General features: G+C 35.9%; 1 protein-coding gene across 2 annotated transcripts; it reads left to right on the forward strand.

The window, feature by feature from the left end:
* Positions 1 to 4,286: 4,286 nt before the first annotated feature.
* Positions 4,287 to 13,519, forward strand: LOC149789511 (uncharacterized). 2 transcript variants are annotated; one of them, XM_089971558.1, is made up of 3 exons: positions 4,287 to 4,440; positions 6,406 to 6,529; positions 8,932 to 13,519. In XM_089971558.1, the coding sequence occupies exon 3, from the start codon at positions 8,985 to 8,987 to the stop codon at positions 10,092 to 10,094; it is 1,110 nt and encodes a 369-aa protein (XP_089827684.1). In that variant the 5' UTR covers positions 4,287 to 4,440; positions 6,406 to 6,529; positions 8,932 to 8,984; the 3' UTR covers positions 10,095 to 13,519. The 2 variants fall into 2 exon arrangements, with proteins under 2 accessions (XP_089827684.1, XP_089827685.1); XM_089971559.1 differs by lacking the exon at positions 6,406 to 6,529 and having other exon boundaries at positions 4,293 to 4,440.
* Positions 13,520 to 13,762: the final 243 nt, after the last annotated feature.

Below are 13,762 nucleotides of genomic sequence, written 5' to 3' on the forward strand. Positions count from 1 at the left end.
GTGATGTCGTATAGATAACGTCAAAATATAATTATGACGTCATTTGAAGCTAAGCGGTAATTGTAGATTACTGTATTTTATTGGACAATATGAACGAGTTTGTCCGAGTAATACTGCACGACCTTGGGAGTACACTATTAGTATACAAAAATAATTAAAATAACCCACCCAAAAACAAAGAGTTCTTTTCTTCCCATACAAATGCAGTTACCTTATTATTATGTACTCATTTGGTGTTTCTACCTAAGGCTCAATAATAAGAATACACTACAAAAAACAAAGTAATTGAATTTATGCTGATAGTCAAAATAAATACATAACCGTAGATTCATCAACACAAAGTAACAATATTAATGCGCATATGGCACCGCCCAGAAACCCTTGAACTTCCTTGTGCGCTCGACATTAGTTTTCAAAACAAACAAAAAATCTTGTTTTGCTCTACTTAAAATTGAAATTTAGAATCTTATTGTGCATGAATGCGCATTGAAACAAATTTTTCAGTCGGTCTGTAATGGATTTAATTTTGCTTTTCTGTTGATCCAATTCTTCAGTGCTGCTTTTCTACTTGTGATGGACTGGAATTTGTTTTTATAGTTGAGTCAATCTGTACGATGTACATGTGATTTGAGCAGTGGACTGGCATTGCATCAATCGTACCTCTGTTTCTGTTCTGTCATTGATTGTTTGGAATAATAATGTGGAAAACATATTAATTCTTTTAAATGAGTGCGGTAAAGAAGGAGATTGTGATTTCAGCTGAAAATGTAGTCAAAATTACAGTACAATTTCGCAGTGTGCATCAAGGTTTGGAACCAATGACATGGGTCATTTCAATCGGATTTGCAGAACTTAGAAAGTACATTTTGATGAAATTCAATGCATAAATGTAAATATATGTATGACCAATGTTATTACCAGCTAAAGAAGACATATATTTATGCCCCGTCATTCTCGCTGTTGGAGGGACGCCAGCTGTGACTTAAATGACTTGAATCACTAGCCTAACATTGTATCAAAGAAGTTAAATCGGGAATATTGCAAAGCAGCTGTTGTGTGACAGTCCATTTAGCAAGCGGAAATAAATATCTTCTCATTGTCTTGGCTTTTTGGCACTGATGCTCTTAATTTCTTACTAAAACCTTCCGTTCTTTTTTTTTAAATTTAGTGTTTTGTCTGACTTGTAAAATGGGACGTTTCTAATAGATGTGCGATAGCACTTGGTCTGCCTCTGTTTTTATATGCTATTTGTATAAATCCTAGATAGCACTGGTCAATGTCGGAAATATTCTATTTGCAAATATTTGTCCTAAATAATTGTTTAAATGATCCGAATTGTATATTCAATACGTCATCTCTAAATCGATTTTCTCATAATTCATGTCCATATATACAAATTTGGCAGGAGGCATTATTTGTTCTACTTTGTCTCCACCCAGTTCCCTTCCCTGTACAATTGGATTGCCATTGCAAAATATTGTTGGCTTTTGCCAAAACCTTGTAGAAACATTTCAGGGGGAAGACATAATATATGTAATGAATTCAACGTCACTGTGTTTTAGATAAATGTACGGTGACTGTTTTGAAGGAAGAGTGGGAAAGAAGCGGGTTTTTTTATATGGTAAAAATGTTAATAATTTTGTCATCAATTCATTAATAGCAAGGTCACTAAATATAACCTGTGTTTGTATGGCGTCAAACTCCAGAAAAGGCTTTTGTGGAACTGAATATTTACAGCGGGGGCTGATTATGGCAGTTAGAATGGAATTTTCGAAATATAATAGGGATGTGATGAAGAAGACGTACCGTAAAAATATTTGTTTGCTGTAATAATTTTCTAGGAGATGATCGACTACGTTGTTCTTGCTCGTATCGAGTAAATAATAAAATCAAATACGAAATTAATGGACGGAAAAAACATAGATATGTGCAGATCTATAGAATGACACAACACAAGTGCCAACATGCAAGCTATAACAAATTAATCAATTATATAAACAAAATGAAATTGAACATGTCATTTGAAGGGAACACTTCTTTTAACAATAATGACCAAGTTGCTTAAACCGATAAGACAAAATGTCGTCATGAAATCGAGTGAACGATCGAACTCAATTGCCAGTATGCCTGCATAACGGGTTGCTTGCCGGTCCCTCCAAATTCAACATTGGTGCGAGGTTAGAGTTAAGTAACCCCCTCTTCTCTCTCTCTCTCTCCAGCCTATGTTCGGGTCATCAACCGTAATTTGTTTGCGTCCACCCTTTGCTCACTGTATGGGTGTATATAAGCAGATATTACGTTTCTAACAAATAATATACAACTTAAATATTTGTCAGGTTTTTTCTTTAGAGGTGGAATGTTATCAACTCTCTCATTACGTCATATACTTTCATAACGTAATTCAACAGAAACTAATGGTATTATGGTTCAGGTCCCTGCCTTACAGCTGATACACATGCCTTAGTACAGAGATTAATTTATCTCTCTAACGGCTATTAAATCGATTCTCGATGAAAAGAATTGCACGTCTTAATTATACCAATGAATCAACGAAATTCACTTCATGTCTTAACAACAATAGTTGCTAACTAACAATCCGTTGTGTTAACATCTTACGACATCGAACTACTCATTTCCTAGTATACATGATTCATAACAATTAAGACAAATTAATTCACACAATTATCTCAACAAATTCTTAGCAAATAAATAATGTATGAAATTCTTAGAATAAACAAATCATATAGCATTTAAGACAATGAATGCAACAACTGTCTTCCGAACTCAAAGGAAAATGATGCATGAATTTAAAAGAAATAAATTTAAGAGAAAATAATTACAAACACATATCGTGAAAATTGCACGAGACTGAGACAAATATTTTGTGATAGCTCGCTTCTGTTGTAGCATAATATCTCTGTACCTTGAATATTTTGTTGTCCCTTTACAGCTTCCAGACACCGTTACTAATACAATTTAAAACGAGGGAATATGTGTTATTCTCCCAGAGCTGTGACTTCGCCTCCGGCAAACATAGACTGACTAATGTTTTGAGGAGAATATTTCTAATATTGAATTTCGTTTGGGAAATAGACACTCCTTATTTAGCCAGGCCAATCTGGACTAAATTTATCTAACCGTCGTTACTAATACACGCCCATTAAAATTAGAACTATTCTCTCTATTAGGCTCTTATTTTGTAAAGAATTTCTTAAATTTCATGTTATGACACTTATTTTAAATGGCACAACATTGTCAGTGTATCTTCTCAACTCTGTCAGTTTTCCGGTGCTTAAATCCCCAAATTCACCTTGCCTTGTCCACGTGTTTAACCGTTATCAGTCATGGCCCAAGGAGGGACATTAAACGGACCATATGCATGCGATTTAATACGTTGCCTAGGCTCGCAAAAGCCGGACATCATTTAGCTCGTTTCATAAATTTAATATTAAATCATTACCCATTTGAGATCTCTATATGTCCATCCATATGTTTCCTTGTTGGTCTATTTGTATGCTGCCTTCCAACTCCACACCAAATACCCGCCCCCACCCCGCCAAAAAAAAATTCAGTGGGAGAGAAAATGGTTACTGTGGGTTGGTGGTTGTGGCCTTCGAATATTTTAGAAACAATCTGTTTTTAGAACGTCATAATAGGTTTCAAAAAATAGGGAAAAATTATTAACTAAGTATTAAATAGACTACAGTATGTGGTGTCTTCCTCTTAACCAAGAACTGTGTCCTACATTCTCGACAGGCTATTGCAACTTTGTATCATTATTATTAAATTTCCACAGAACGTGTAAACCAAACCGTTACGAAGACTCAAGTCCTTCTAAGTTATCTGGTGCAAGTTCAGTTTTATTTTCTCTCTCACTCCCCGTATTGTCTCGTATTTTGTCCCTCATGCATGGGGGGAGGCAATGAGAACTTGACAAGAAAATGTTTAACATGTTTATTCCATTTAAAAATCAGGGATTAACGTTTTTTGCTTTCTTCGCAATTGATTTGTTCAGTGGAAATTCATCAGTGATTTAAAGAGCATAGAAGAAATAGCCTACCGTTCTATCATAACATGCTGCTAAAACAATATTTACATATGTGTTATAACGGGCCATGGCTGATCACAATTTGATATACCAACAGCATTGGAATATCAAATTGCTTTATACCAACACACTTAAAGCCATGTTACGATAAAAGAGACGACACAATCCCTGTTATTCGAGTACTGTTTGCTAAGAGTGTCCTGAAACACATAAGTTTTGTTATTATATGCCAACCTGTAAAACCTAATTTTGTGACTAACCCGAGTCATGCGCTGTCGCTTACCTGTGTTAGTGAACAACATTGACGTACAGTTCGGCGGAATGTTTTGCAGATTCGGCTTTGTCTTTGACTATCAAAAAGACAGCGGGTAGACTGTACTATGTGCTGTAATGTAAGTATTTATCGTTTAGAGAAGAGCGGGTACATTTATTTGTGATGGGTTTTATTAAACACCAGTGAAGATAGCGAGGTTGTTATTGTTGTACTACTTTGCATTACCGGGTATGTGCAAAACATCGTGGGACAGAAATGTTATGTACGTGTTTGTGCTGTGCTCTGTGTGTGTGTGTGATTAGGACTTTTAACGTAGCTTTAACAATTTTTCAGTCATATAGCTACGATGTCTACAGTGTGGTGGTTAATATTGATATCTATCACTGTGCATCATGCCGCAGACATCTAGCATGATGTCCTACCCAGTCACATCCTAACACCAGGCCGACCAGTCCTAACACTAACCTGTTAATGCTGACCGCCTACCAATGCAGCTGTTAGTACCATTTTTATAACTCTTTGGTTGACTCGACCGGAGTTCAAACCGACAACCTCCCGCTTCCGAGACGGACGCTCGAACCACTAGGCCACCGGAGCGGGATTGTTTGTGTTGAAACGATTTACTAGCGAAATATTAAATGCACTGTTTTTTTCCGCTGTCAGGATTATTTTATTGTTGTTTCTAATTATAAATTCGGAGCTTCAGTTATAGATATTGCTAAGTCCGTAATCCAAACGAAAAGGTTTAAATCACATGCTCCATGAATAAGATAAAAATATTAAAAAAATATAATAAAATTATCTGGTCATTCTGAGATAAAGTTACCTACTTAAGTGTTGATTTGCAGCTGGGTTATATATATATATATATATATATATATATATATATATATATATATATATATATATATATATATATATATATACACACACACACACACAAATAAAAAGCCCAACAACAAACTAATGGTTGTGAAAATTATTGCAGCTGCAGCTATAACAATTGGTTATAGTGACGTCATTCATTCATTCATTCGTTTATTTACGTGTCTGGCTCGTTAGTCATCTAGCAAGCATAACGGGCGCTTACCTGGTAACTCTCCTTGTTGGATCCACTATTTGCACATGCAACGGCTGTCAAACGGTAGTAACAAGGAGGGGGAGGGAGTGGGCAGTGGTGGTGGCATTGTGAATTTGTATCAAACATGTCGATCATGCAAGCATCAAATTACATTCAATGTTTAATGGTCCTGTGATTTAATTTTAGTGGGGATGGAGAGGGGCCATTTTCTTTCAGATAGGTTATTTTCTTTAAATCTGTTAAATCAAGATAATGAATTTTTCATGGGATATAACGGTTATTTGTTCTGACAAATTTGGTAGCCAGTCCTTTATATAGCGTGATTATATTTCAGGATTAGCATGGTGTCAACTAGTCTCTACGGACTGTTGGCTGGTTACCAAACGTTTTCTATGCATTCGTGTATTATGATCAGTATTTTTAGACGGTGATTGTTTGAAATGCACGACTGTTTTATTTATAACCACGCTGTGAAACTAGTGTAGAAATCAGTGACAGTCGGTCTGCATTATTAACCATTGTAAGTGACAACTTGGTGAAAACCTACATGAAGAACATTTTGGACTAATTCACCCTTTATTCAGTAAATAATATACTCCATGTTATGACGTAAACATTACCTCATATCGTGTGTCAAGTCTTTCATGCCTTAGACATCTGCGTCAAATCTAATTATGAACTTCGTTTTCATTTATAGCTTTCATCTATAATAGTGTCATAGAGTTATGATTATGTACATTGTACAGACTGTGACATCAATACAAGTAATTTAGTACAATACTGGATATTGATTAGGTACCAGGGACATATATCCAAGTCCGATATATAAAATATGATTCGTCCGTGATAAGGTACAAGTCGAAACGCTAGGATGCATGTAAAATGAAATCTTGTGGAAGATGAGCTTTTTTCATAACGATTTATTTTAGTTTGATATTGTGTTTAGGTGATTTTATTTTATAAATGTTATTTCTAACTCAACTGTGGCTATGCCATCTCTAGGGAGGAAGGGTTAAGTACCTTTCATAAGGAGATACTGAGACAGATGATCCGGGATGTCCTGGGCGGGTTTCGAACCCGCGACCCTTGTATTACAACGACGACCGCTGCTCATCCAGACTTTAAGGTACACTTGTTTGAGATTTTTATGTAGTATTTACGATCATCCTTTGTTCATTTGTATTTTCATTAAAACCTTCTCTGTGAAAGTATTTACTACTACTGCTACTACTACTACTATTACTACTACTACTGCTATTACTACTACTATTACTACTACTACTGCTATTACTACTACTACTGATATTATTAGTACTACTACTAATAATAAAATAATAGGAAGAAGAAGAAGATTTTATTTAAAAAGGGTTACTCACATTTTACGATGTCTATTCTCCCATGAGGCCTGCTTTATCGTAAAACAAAAGGAAAGAAAGATAAAATGAAATATTCAAAGACAAATTTAAAAGTGCTTTAAGAATCAGTATAAAGGAATATAATTCGTATCGAAGTAAGCAGCGTGTGACTAGGGCACTAAATTCATTATTGTCTTGCTAAGGTATTCAACTTGAATCACACACTTATACATAATACAAACACCAACATTGATAATTTCTACAAATTCATAGGGATATGCTTGTTTTAAAATCAGTTATTGAAGCTTTTGATATTTTCAGCTGTTTTTCATCTGGGGAAAGTGAATTTCCTATAAAGACTATAGTTTACTGGGACCTTTACTGTAATGGATTCAGCTTTGGGTTGGTGTTAGTAAAGTTTACTAGTTTTTGTTCATCTCAGTAGGTAATGATTAGACATATATTGAAATATTTTGGAGGCATTTTGATGTAGTTCCATTGTTGACAAACAATGGTTGCGTTTGAAAATTAACCATTTGATTAATTTTATGCAATTTAAGGTCTGAAAACAAACCCTATTATAATAATGGACACGTGTTGTCCGTTTGGTTTGGAGTCTGTAAATCCTGCCTATTATTCACCATACCGTAGGGAAATAAGCTCTCATTGGGAATAAACAATTATAAAATTTAAGTGTCCTGTTTGTTATGGGATATATCTTTTAATTGTATCCATTAATTCAATTTGTGAGGACTAAACTTACTTGCTGACAGCATACGGATTTCCCACAGTCATCGTTGTATTTACATACTCCATTAACTGTAAGAGAAAGTTTGAGATTGTCAAGTTTTGAAGTCCTGGTGATGTTCCCCGAATCATGTACTTATTGTTGTTACACTTGTTATCAAGTTGTTTTAATTTGTACTTGGTGAGTCAAAGGTTGCGTCATTTAAATTAAAATCCGTCATTTAAATTAAAATCAGTATTTGTGAAATCAGTGTTCAAAGGCCGATCATTATTGAAGATTGAAAAGCATGCGGAATTCAGAATGTGATCCACGTGGGGGGGGGGGGTCCTGATTACAAAACAGAACACAATTTTATTGATTTGACGTTTACAAAAAAAACCCCACATATTCAGTATAATACATAGTTCATATACAATGCATTATTGCATAAATAAATAAATTAATCAATGAATAAATGCGATACAATCCTGAGTGCACATCGGTACGACCACATTAAAGAGAGTTGTATGGACGATTTTGGGAGCATACCTACGTTATCACAAACACGTACTGTGTACGGTTATTGGAAGGTGGATTTACAGGTTGATTTCACAACTGTATTGATTTTTTTTTCTCTCTTTGCAACTGAAATACTTGCTGTAAAATCAGTAATTCGATAACTGCATGGAACTTTCGAACAATTACATTTCGTGAAGTCTTAATGACATTGACCTATAACCTTTGAGGAAGGCCTAGTGTTAAAACAATCTCCAGCTCTCAATAATGAATGACGGCTTTGATTTGATTGTGTGCAATCAAACAGACGATCTAGATAAATAAACCTAACAAATGCATGACTCCTTATGACACCGTCGCGTATAGTCTATATCATTAATATACAAATCTTTTCTCTGGTGTTTCACGATACATCATCACAAGACGATTATATCTAGGGAAGGATTTTAAAGAGCTTTGCCCTCGGGCACATCTAGAAGTAAGCTGATCTAATGGTAAGTTTCGAAATAGTACCAGTCTAATTGTAAGGCCGAGATGCTTACAAACGTGCCATCGCAGGGCCGTGTTAACAATATGGGACTGTCTCTTGGTGTTTTGATTATACTATATTGAAAGTACTATTGGTAATGTTTGTTGTAGCAGTCATAGCAACACTACACTAACCAGCTTATGTGAAAACATTAAACGCAATAGAGAAGATGATGATGATGATGATGATGATGATGATGATGACGATGATGATGATGATGAAGAAGAAGATGATGATGATGATAGTGTGGTGGGGATCGACTGTTCTTTCAAAAGGTGTGGGTATAACTCTCAAGTTCCAAGGTTTTAAAAAGTCAAAATTATACCTAATCTATTCAAAATGACTATCTGTATTTTCACATTTTATTTTTTTTCTTTCTCATAATGTGTTCTATTTTGCAGGTTTTAAAGTAAAATCGAAGGAGTTTTGAAATAGACGAGCCAATTTCATAAAAATGACTATTGTCAAGTATCGACCAATTTTGGGCTTCACATGCATTATTACGTTTGTGGTTCTATTATTTGAAATGAAATACATATACGAGAAACGAAGAGTTAGTCAGTCTGAAAATATATTGAAGGATGAAAATAAAGAGTTATCTCCGCAACAACTTGGCAACTTTGTCATAGCTTGGTCAACAGTTTTGCCAGTGAGGAATTCTGACCTGAATTCAAATATATCTTTGGTTAATGATGTGAATCATGGATTTAAAAATCATCCAATCGTAACTCTTTTTACATCTTTTAAAACCGATTACACAGTTGATTCTGATAAAGTATTGGTATTTAATAACACATTGTATAATTGGCAAACGTTCAGACCGCATGCGCAGTTAATTGTTTTCACAAAGGAAACGTCTGCCACGGACAAAGTTAATCTTACTGACTGGAATCTATTTCCTATCCTCAACTATTCTGAAAGCGGAATTCCAACTATTAAGGAGATGTATGTACAAGCAAACAAACTGTATAACACATCATGGTATGGCTATTTTAATGGGGATATACTTTTGACAGAAGACATTTTAGAGACCCTAGAATATGTATCAAGTGTATCAGACAATTTTCACGATGCCAGTATTCTTATAATCGGAAGAAGAATCAATGTTCTCAATATGACGAGTGAGGAAGTAAGAAAAATAAATGGTGTCAAAGAATCCGCGAGATCTCGAGGATCATTGTACGAAATTGATGCTGAAGACTACTTTATAACTAACAGATTCTTTCCGTGGGGTAAGATTCCTGTGTTTGTCATTGGCCGTGCAGGGTATGATAATTGGATTGTGGGTCACGCAAGGTGCGATCTTGGGACCATCGTTATTGATGCGACGGAAACGCTGACAGCAGTACACCAAACCACGAGTAAAGGTGGGAACAAAGAAGGATTTTCGCACGCGGATAAAAAGTACAATTTCGAATTGATGCAAAGATTAAAACTGCCCAAGAGATTTTTGCAAGGTCTCACAACTTGTGCAGAATGGCGGACATTCAGGACCATAAAAACTAGAAGAATTGAGTTGGTTAAAAGAGACGACCTACATAAAAACTGCAAATGCAAGAAATAAAATGCATTGAAAGTTTTAATGGTGAAAGTATTGGCATGATATTAGTATTTCTCGAATATTATTCCCCACATTTCTCATGTCATTTTGCACATCTTGACGATTGTAATTACGATGTTTGATGTATAAAATTTATGCTATGTCAATAGGTGATGTATAAAATCTATGCTATGTCAAGAGGTGATATATAAAATCTATGCTGTGTCAAGAGGTGATGTATAGAATCTATGCTATGTCAAGAGGTGATATATAAAATCTATGCTGTGTCAAGAGGTGATGTATAGAATCTATGCTATGTCAAGAGGTGATGTATATAATCTATGCTATGTCAAGAGGTGATATATAAAATCTATGCTATGTCAAGAGGTGATATATAAAATCTATGCTATGTCAAGAGGTGATATATAAAATCTATGCTGTGTCAAGAGGTGAAAACATTTAGGTGGTATCTCGGATCTCGAAAATTTCACAAAATCACTTTTATAATGCAGCTTAATTTATTCACTTTGTAAGCGTGGGTTCTAATTCATGTTGCTGTTTCGGTGTTTACTTTCTACTAAAGAAATCTAGAAAGATTGAATCTCCCTTAAACATGATATTCTTTTATGAAAGCCTAACATGATAGAAAAGGGAAACATTATGCAGAGTCCCCACTCAATAAAATTAGCATTATATATACATATTAAACATGCACACCATTGTTTACTTTAGTTCAGTAGCTCTAGTTTCTAAGAATTCGCATATATTACAGGTAGACTAAGTGGTTAAAGTGTCTGCCTCGGATGCGGGAGGTCGCGGTTAGAACCTCGGTCGAGTCTTACCAAAAGACAAAAATACTGCTAGCACCTGCCTCGCTAGGTGCTGAGCATTATGAGGCTAGCGTTAGGACTGGTCAGTCTGGTGTCAGTATAATGTGACTGGGTAGGCCGTATGCTACATGTCTGCAGCCATTATGCCCCAGTGCCAGACATCACTAATAAATTGCCACACTGTAGACATCGTAACAATATCATTGAACAATTGTTAAAGCTATGTTAAAAATCGAAATCACACACAGATACACAGACACACACACACACACACACACACACACATTTTTTCCGTTAACGTCAGGCATATGGATCATTTGCATCACATTAATTTTGGTAACGTTTGTCGTTTTTAATTTGCAGTCTCATACTTTCTTAACTCCTCTTGCTTGTTTGAATATGTCAACTATGACTAGAAATGTGTCACCTCGGAGTGGAATTTGTGAAATTTTGTGAATTTGCAAATAGATTATAATATATCGAATTCTTTAAAAATAGAACTCTTTGAATGTATGTATGTATGTATGTATGTATGTATGCATGCATGCATGCATGCACGCACGCACGCACGCTCGCACATGCATACATACATACAGACATACATACATACATAAAGAGATACTAAAATCATTTATTAAGAACTGTTGGAAACCTGGTGAATTTTGAAAAGATTTAGAAACAGAAGTATCGAATACACCCACATCAGCCAACCTGAACGATGAGACAAGTATGTACTAAGACTCTTTCATATCAGTGACCCCGAGTGGTATGACATAAGTACATACTTGGCACTCATTCCTATTTCCTATTAGCCACTCCACCCCAGTGATACAGTGGCACAAGTATATACAAGTATATACTGAGAACGCATCCCAATAAAGTAATGACCCGAGTATTTTCTGACACTGTAACGTTATCATCACTCCCTGCGCATTATCGCAAACCTTTGGCGACAATATACTAAGATTTGATCGTTTTCATGAGAACGTATAAAAAAAAATTTGTCATCGACAAAGTCACAATCTCCTACATCAATGAAAGTGCATTTTGTTTTGATCGATAAATCACTATTGTTGGAAATGCAACTATCAATGGTTCATTCAAGCAGCGTGAAGGACATGTGGGGTCAAAATGGCGAGATAATATGACATGCGCGTGAAATGACTTGTCTAACAGGTTAATGCATATCTAAGAAAACCGGGGAAATCTAATAAGTTTTAGTCACGAGGGATAAAAGCAAACATCATGTATTCTCACCCACGCTACACAGAAATATAGCTAACGTTAAGTCTCGTATCTCAGTTTGGTTGTGTTTCTACGTGTTAGGAACTACATTTCAAGAGGAGAAACTGTAGTTATCTTATGCTGTGCATGTCGGAATTGTTTTATAATCAAACAACAACAATAACAACAATAATAACAGAGATAGAACAAAATGAAATTAGCTCATAAAGTAACTTATGTTTCCTCTGACCTCCATAACACATCATACAAACATTGTTGTTGCTGTTGTGGGGTTTAACGCCATTTTGCAGCACATGATAGGCTATACATGGCGGCCAGTATTAATGGTGGAGGAAGAACCAGAGAAAATCCCGGAAAGAACCACCGACCCACGAGAAGCTACTGGCAAGCTTTCTCACATACCCACATTGGCTGAATCTTAGACTCGATCCGCTGCAGACAGAGGTGAGATGGCAGTGATCCGTAACGAAGAGCGCTTTAGACCACTCGGCCACTCGGGGCCCCATCATACAAACATGTTGAGAGGGATAAACATACAGACATACGAAGTCTGCTGTTTGGTAGAATTCATAATTGCAAGCGTTTTACATAACCTCAAAACTGCTGAGGCCATCAGTCCAGATCACATGAATAAACTGTTTGAATCTAGCCAGGGCCGACAAGAGGAGGGGGGGGGGGCAACTGGGGATATATCCTCGGGTTCCGGGCTCGTAAGAGGGCCCGGGCCGAACAACAGTTTTTAATTTTAAAAAAATAAAATTTTGTTTGAACAAAAACTAGGAGAGGCCCTGGTCTTTCTTACCCTAGGGCACTAGACCAGCAAGTTGTTCTCCACCTTTTTTTTATATTTTTTTTGACTGGCGGCGGAGACCAACGTTATTCTACACCACTCGTGCTGAGCCGTCCGCACTATGTATCTTCGGATGATCGGACAGCGCGCTATTAATTAATAAATTTATTTAGACTAACCTTTGTATCCAGGCGATAAGTATAATCCTTCTTCTAATGATCCACAGCGTTAAATCCTTTAGAACACACACTTTTTTAGTATAAATCCCTGTCAGAACAGAACACCTGAGTATTCATCGGCTGTTGCCCTCAGATTTGAATTACCCACGCATGCGTGTAAAGCAGCATCACCACATGGTAAGAGTAACGAGTGAAAACCGTCTTGCGAGGCATATATCATTGGGAACTTGCTGATGCTTGGGTGGGAGCTGTGTCGTTACGGCAGAAATTTAGGAGAGAGAGAGAGAGAGACGTCATGTCAGAAATGTGAGATAGAGTGAATGATAAACAAACTGTAAAAAGACCACAAACTGTATTCAGATGTGAAAATATGTTACATAATAATAATAATAATAATAATAATAATTTATTATTATTACTGGTGGTAGTATCTTCAATCATATTTAATAACATTTACAATGGTATAAATGGATTTTATGACATACATACATATCTACATATTAATACTTTACATTACTTATAAGAAGAACAAGGTAAAGGAAACAAGATGGCCGCTATCGCTTAACCGGCTAGAAGCAGCTGTTCCGTTTTTAGTGCCGTTTTCATGATTTGTGCTTGTTACCTGTTTTCGTCTTCGTTATTGTGTTC

This window comes from Sinohyriopsis cumingii, chromosome 10 (genome assembly GCF_028554795.1).
Source record: "Sinohyriopsis cumingii isolate HCF-2022 chromosome 10, ASM2855479v2, whole genome shotgun sequence".
NCBI classification, from domain to species: Eukaryota; Metazoa; Mollusca; class Bivalvia; order Unionida; family Unionidae; genus Sinohyriopsis; species Sinohyriopsis cumingii.

Coding starts and splice junctions, on each gene's coding strand:
- LOC149789511 (XM_089971558.1), top strand. CDS start 8,985: ATGACTATTGTCAAGTATCGACCAATTTTGGGCTTCACATGCATTATT.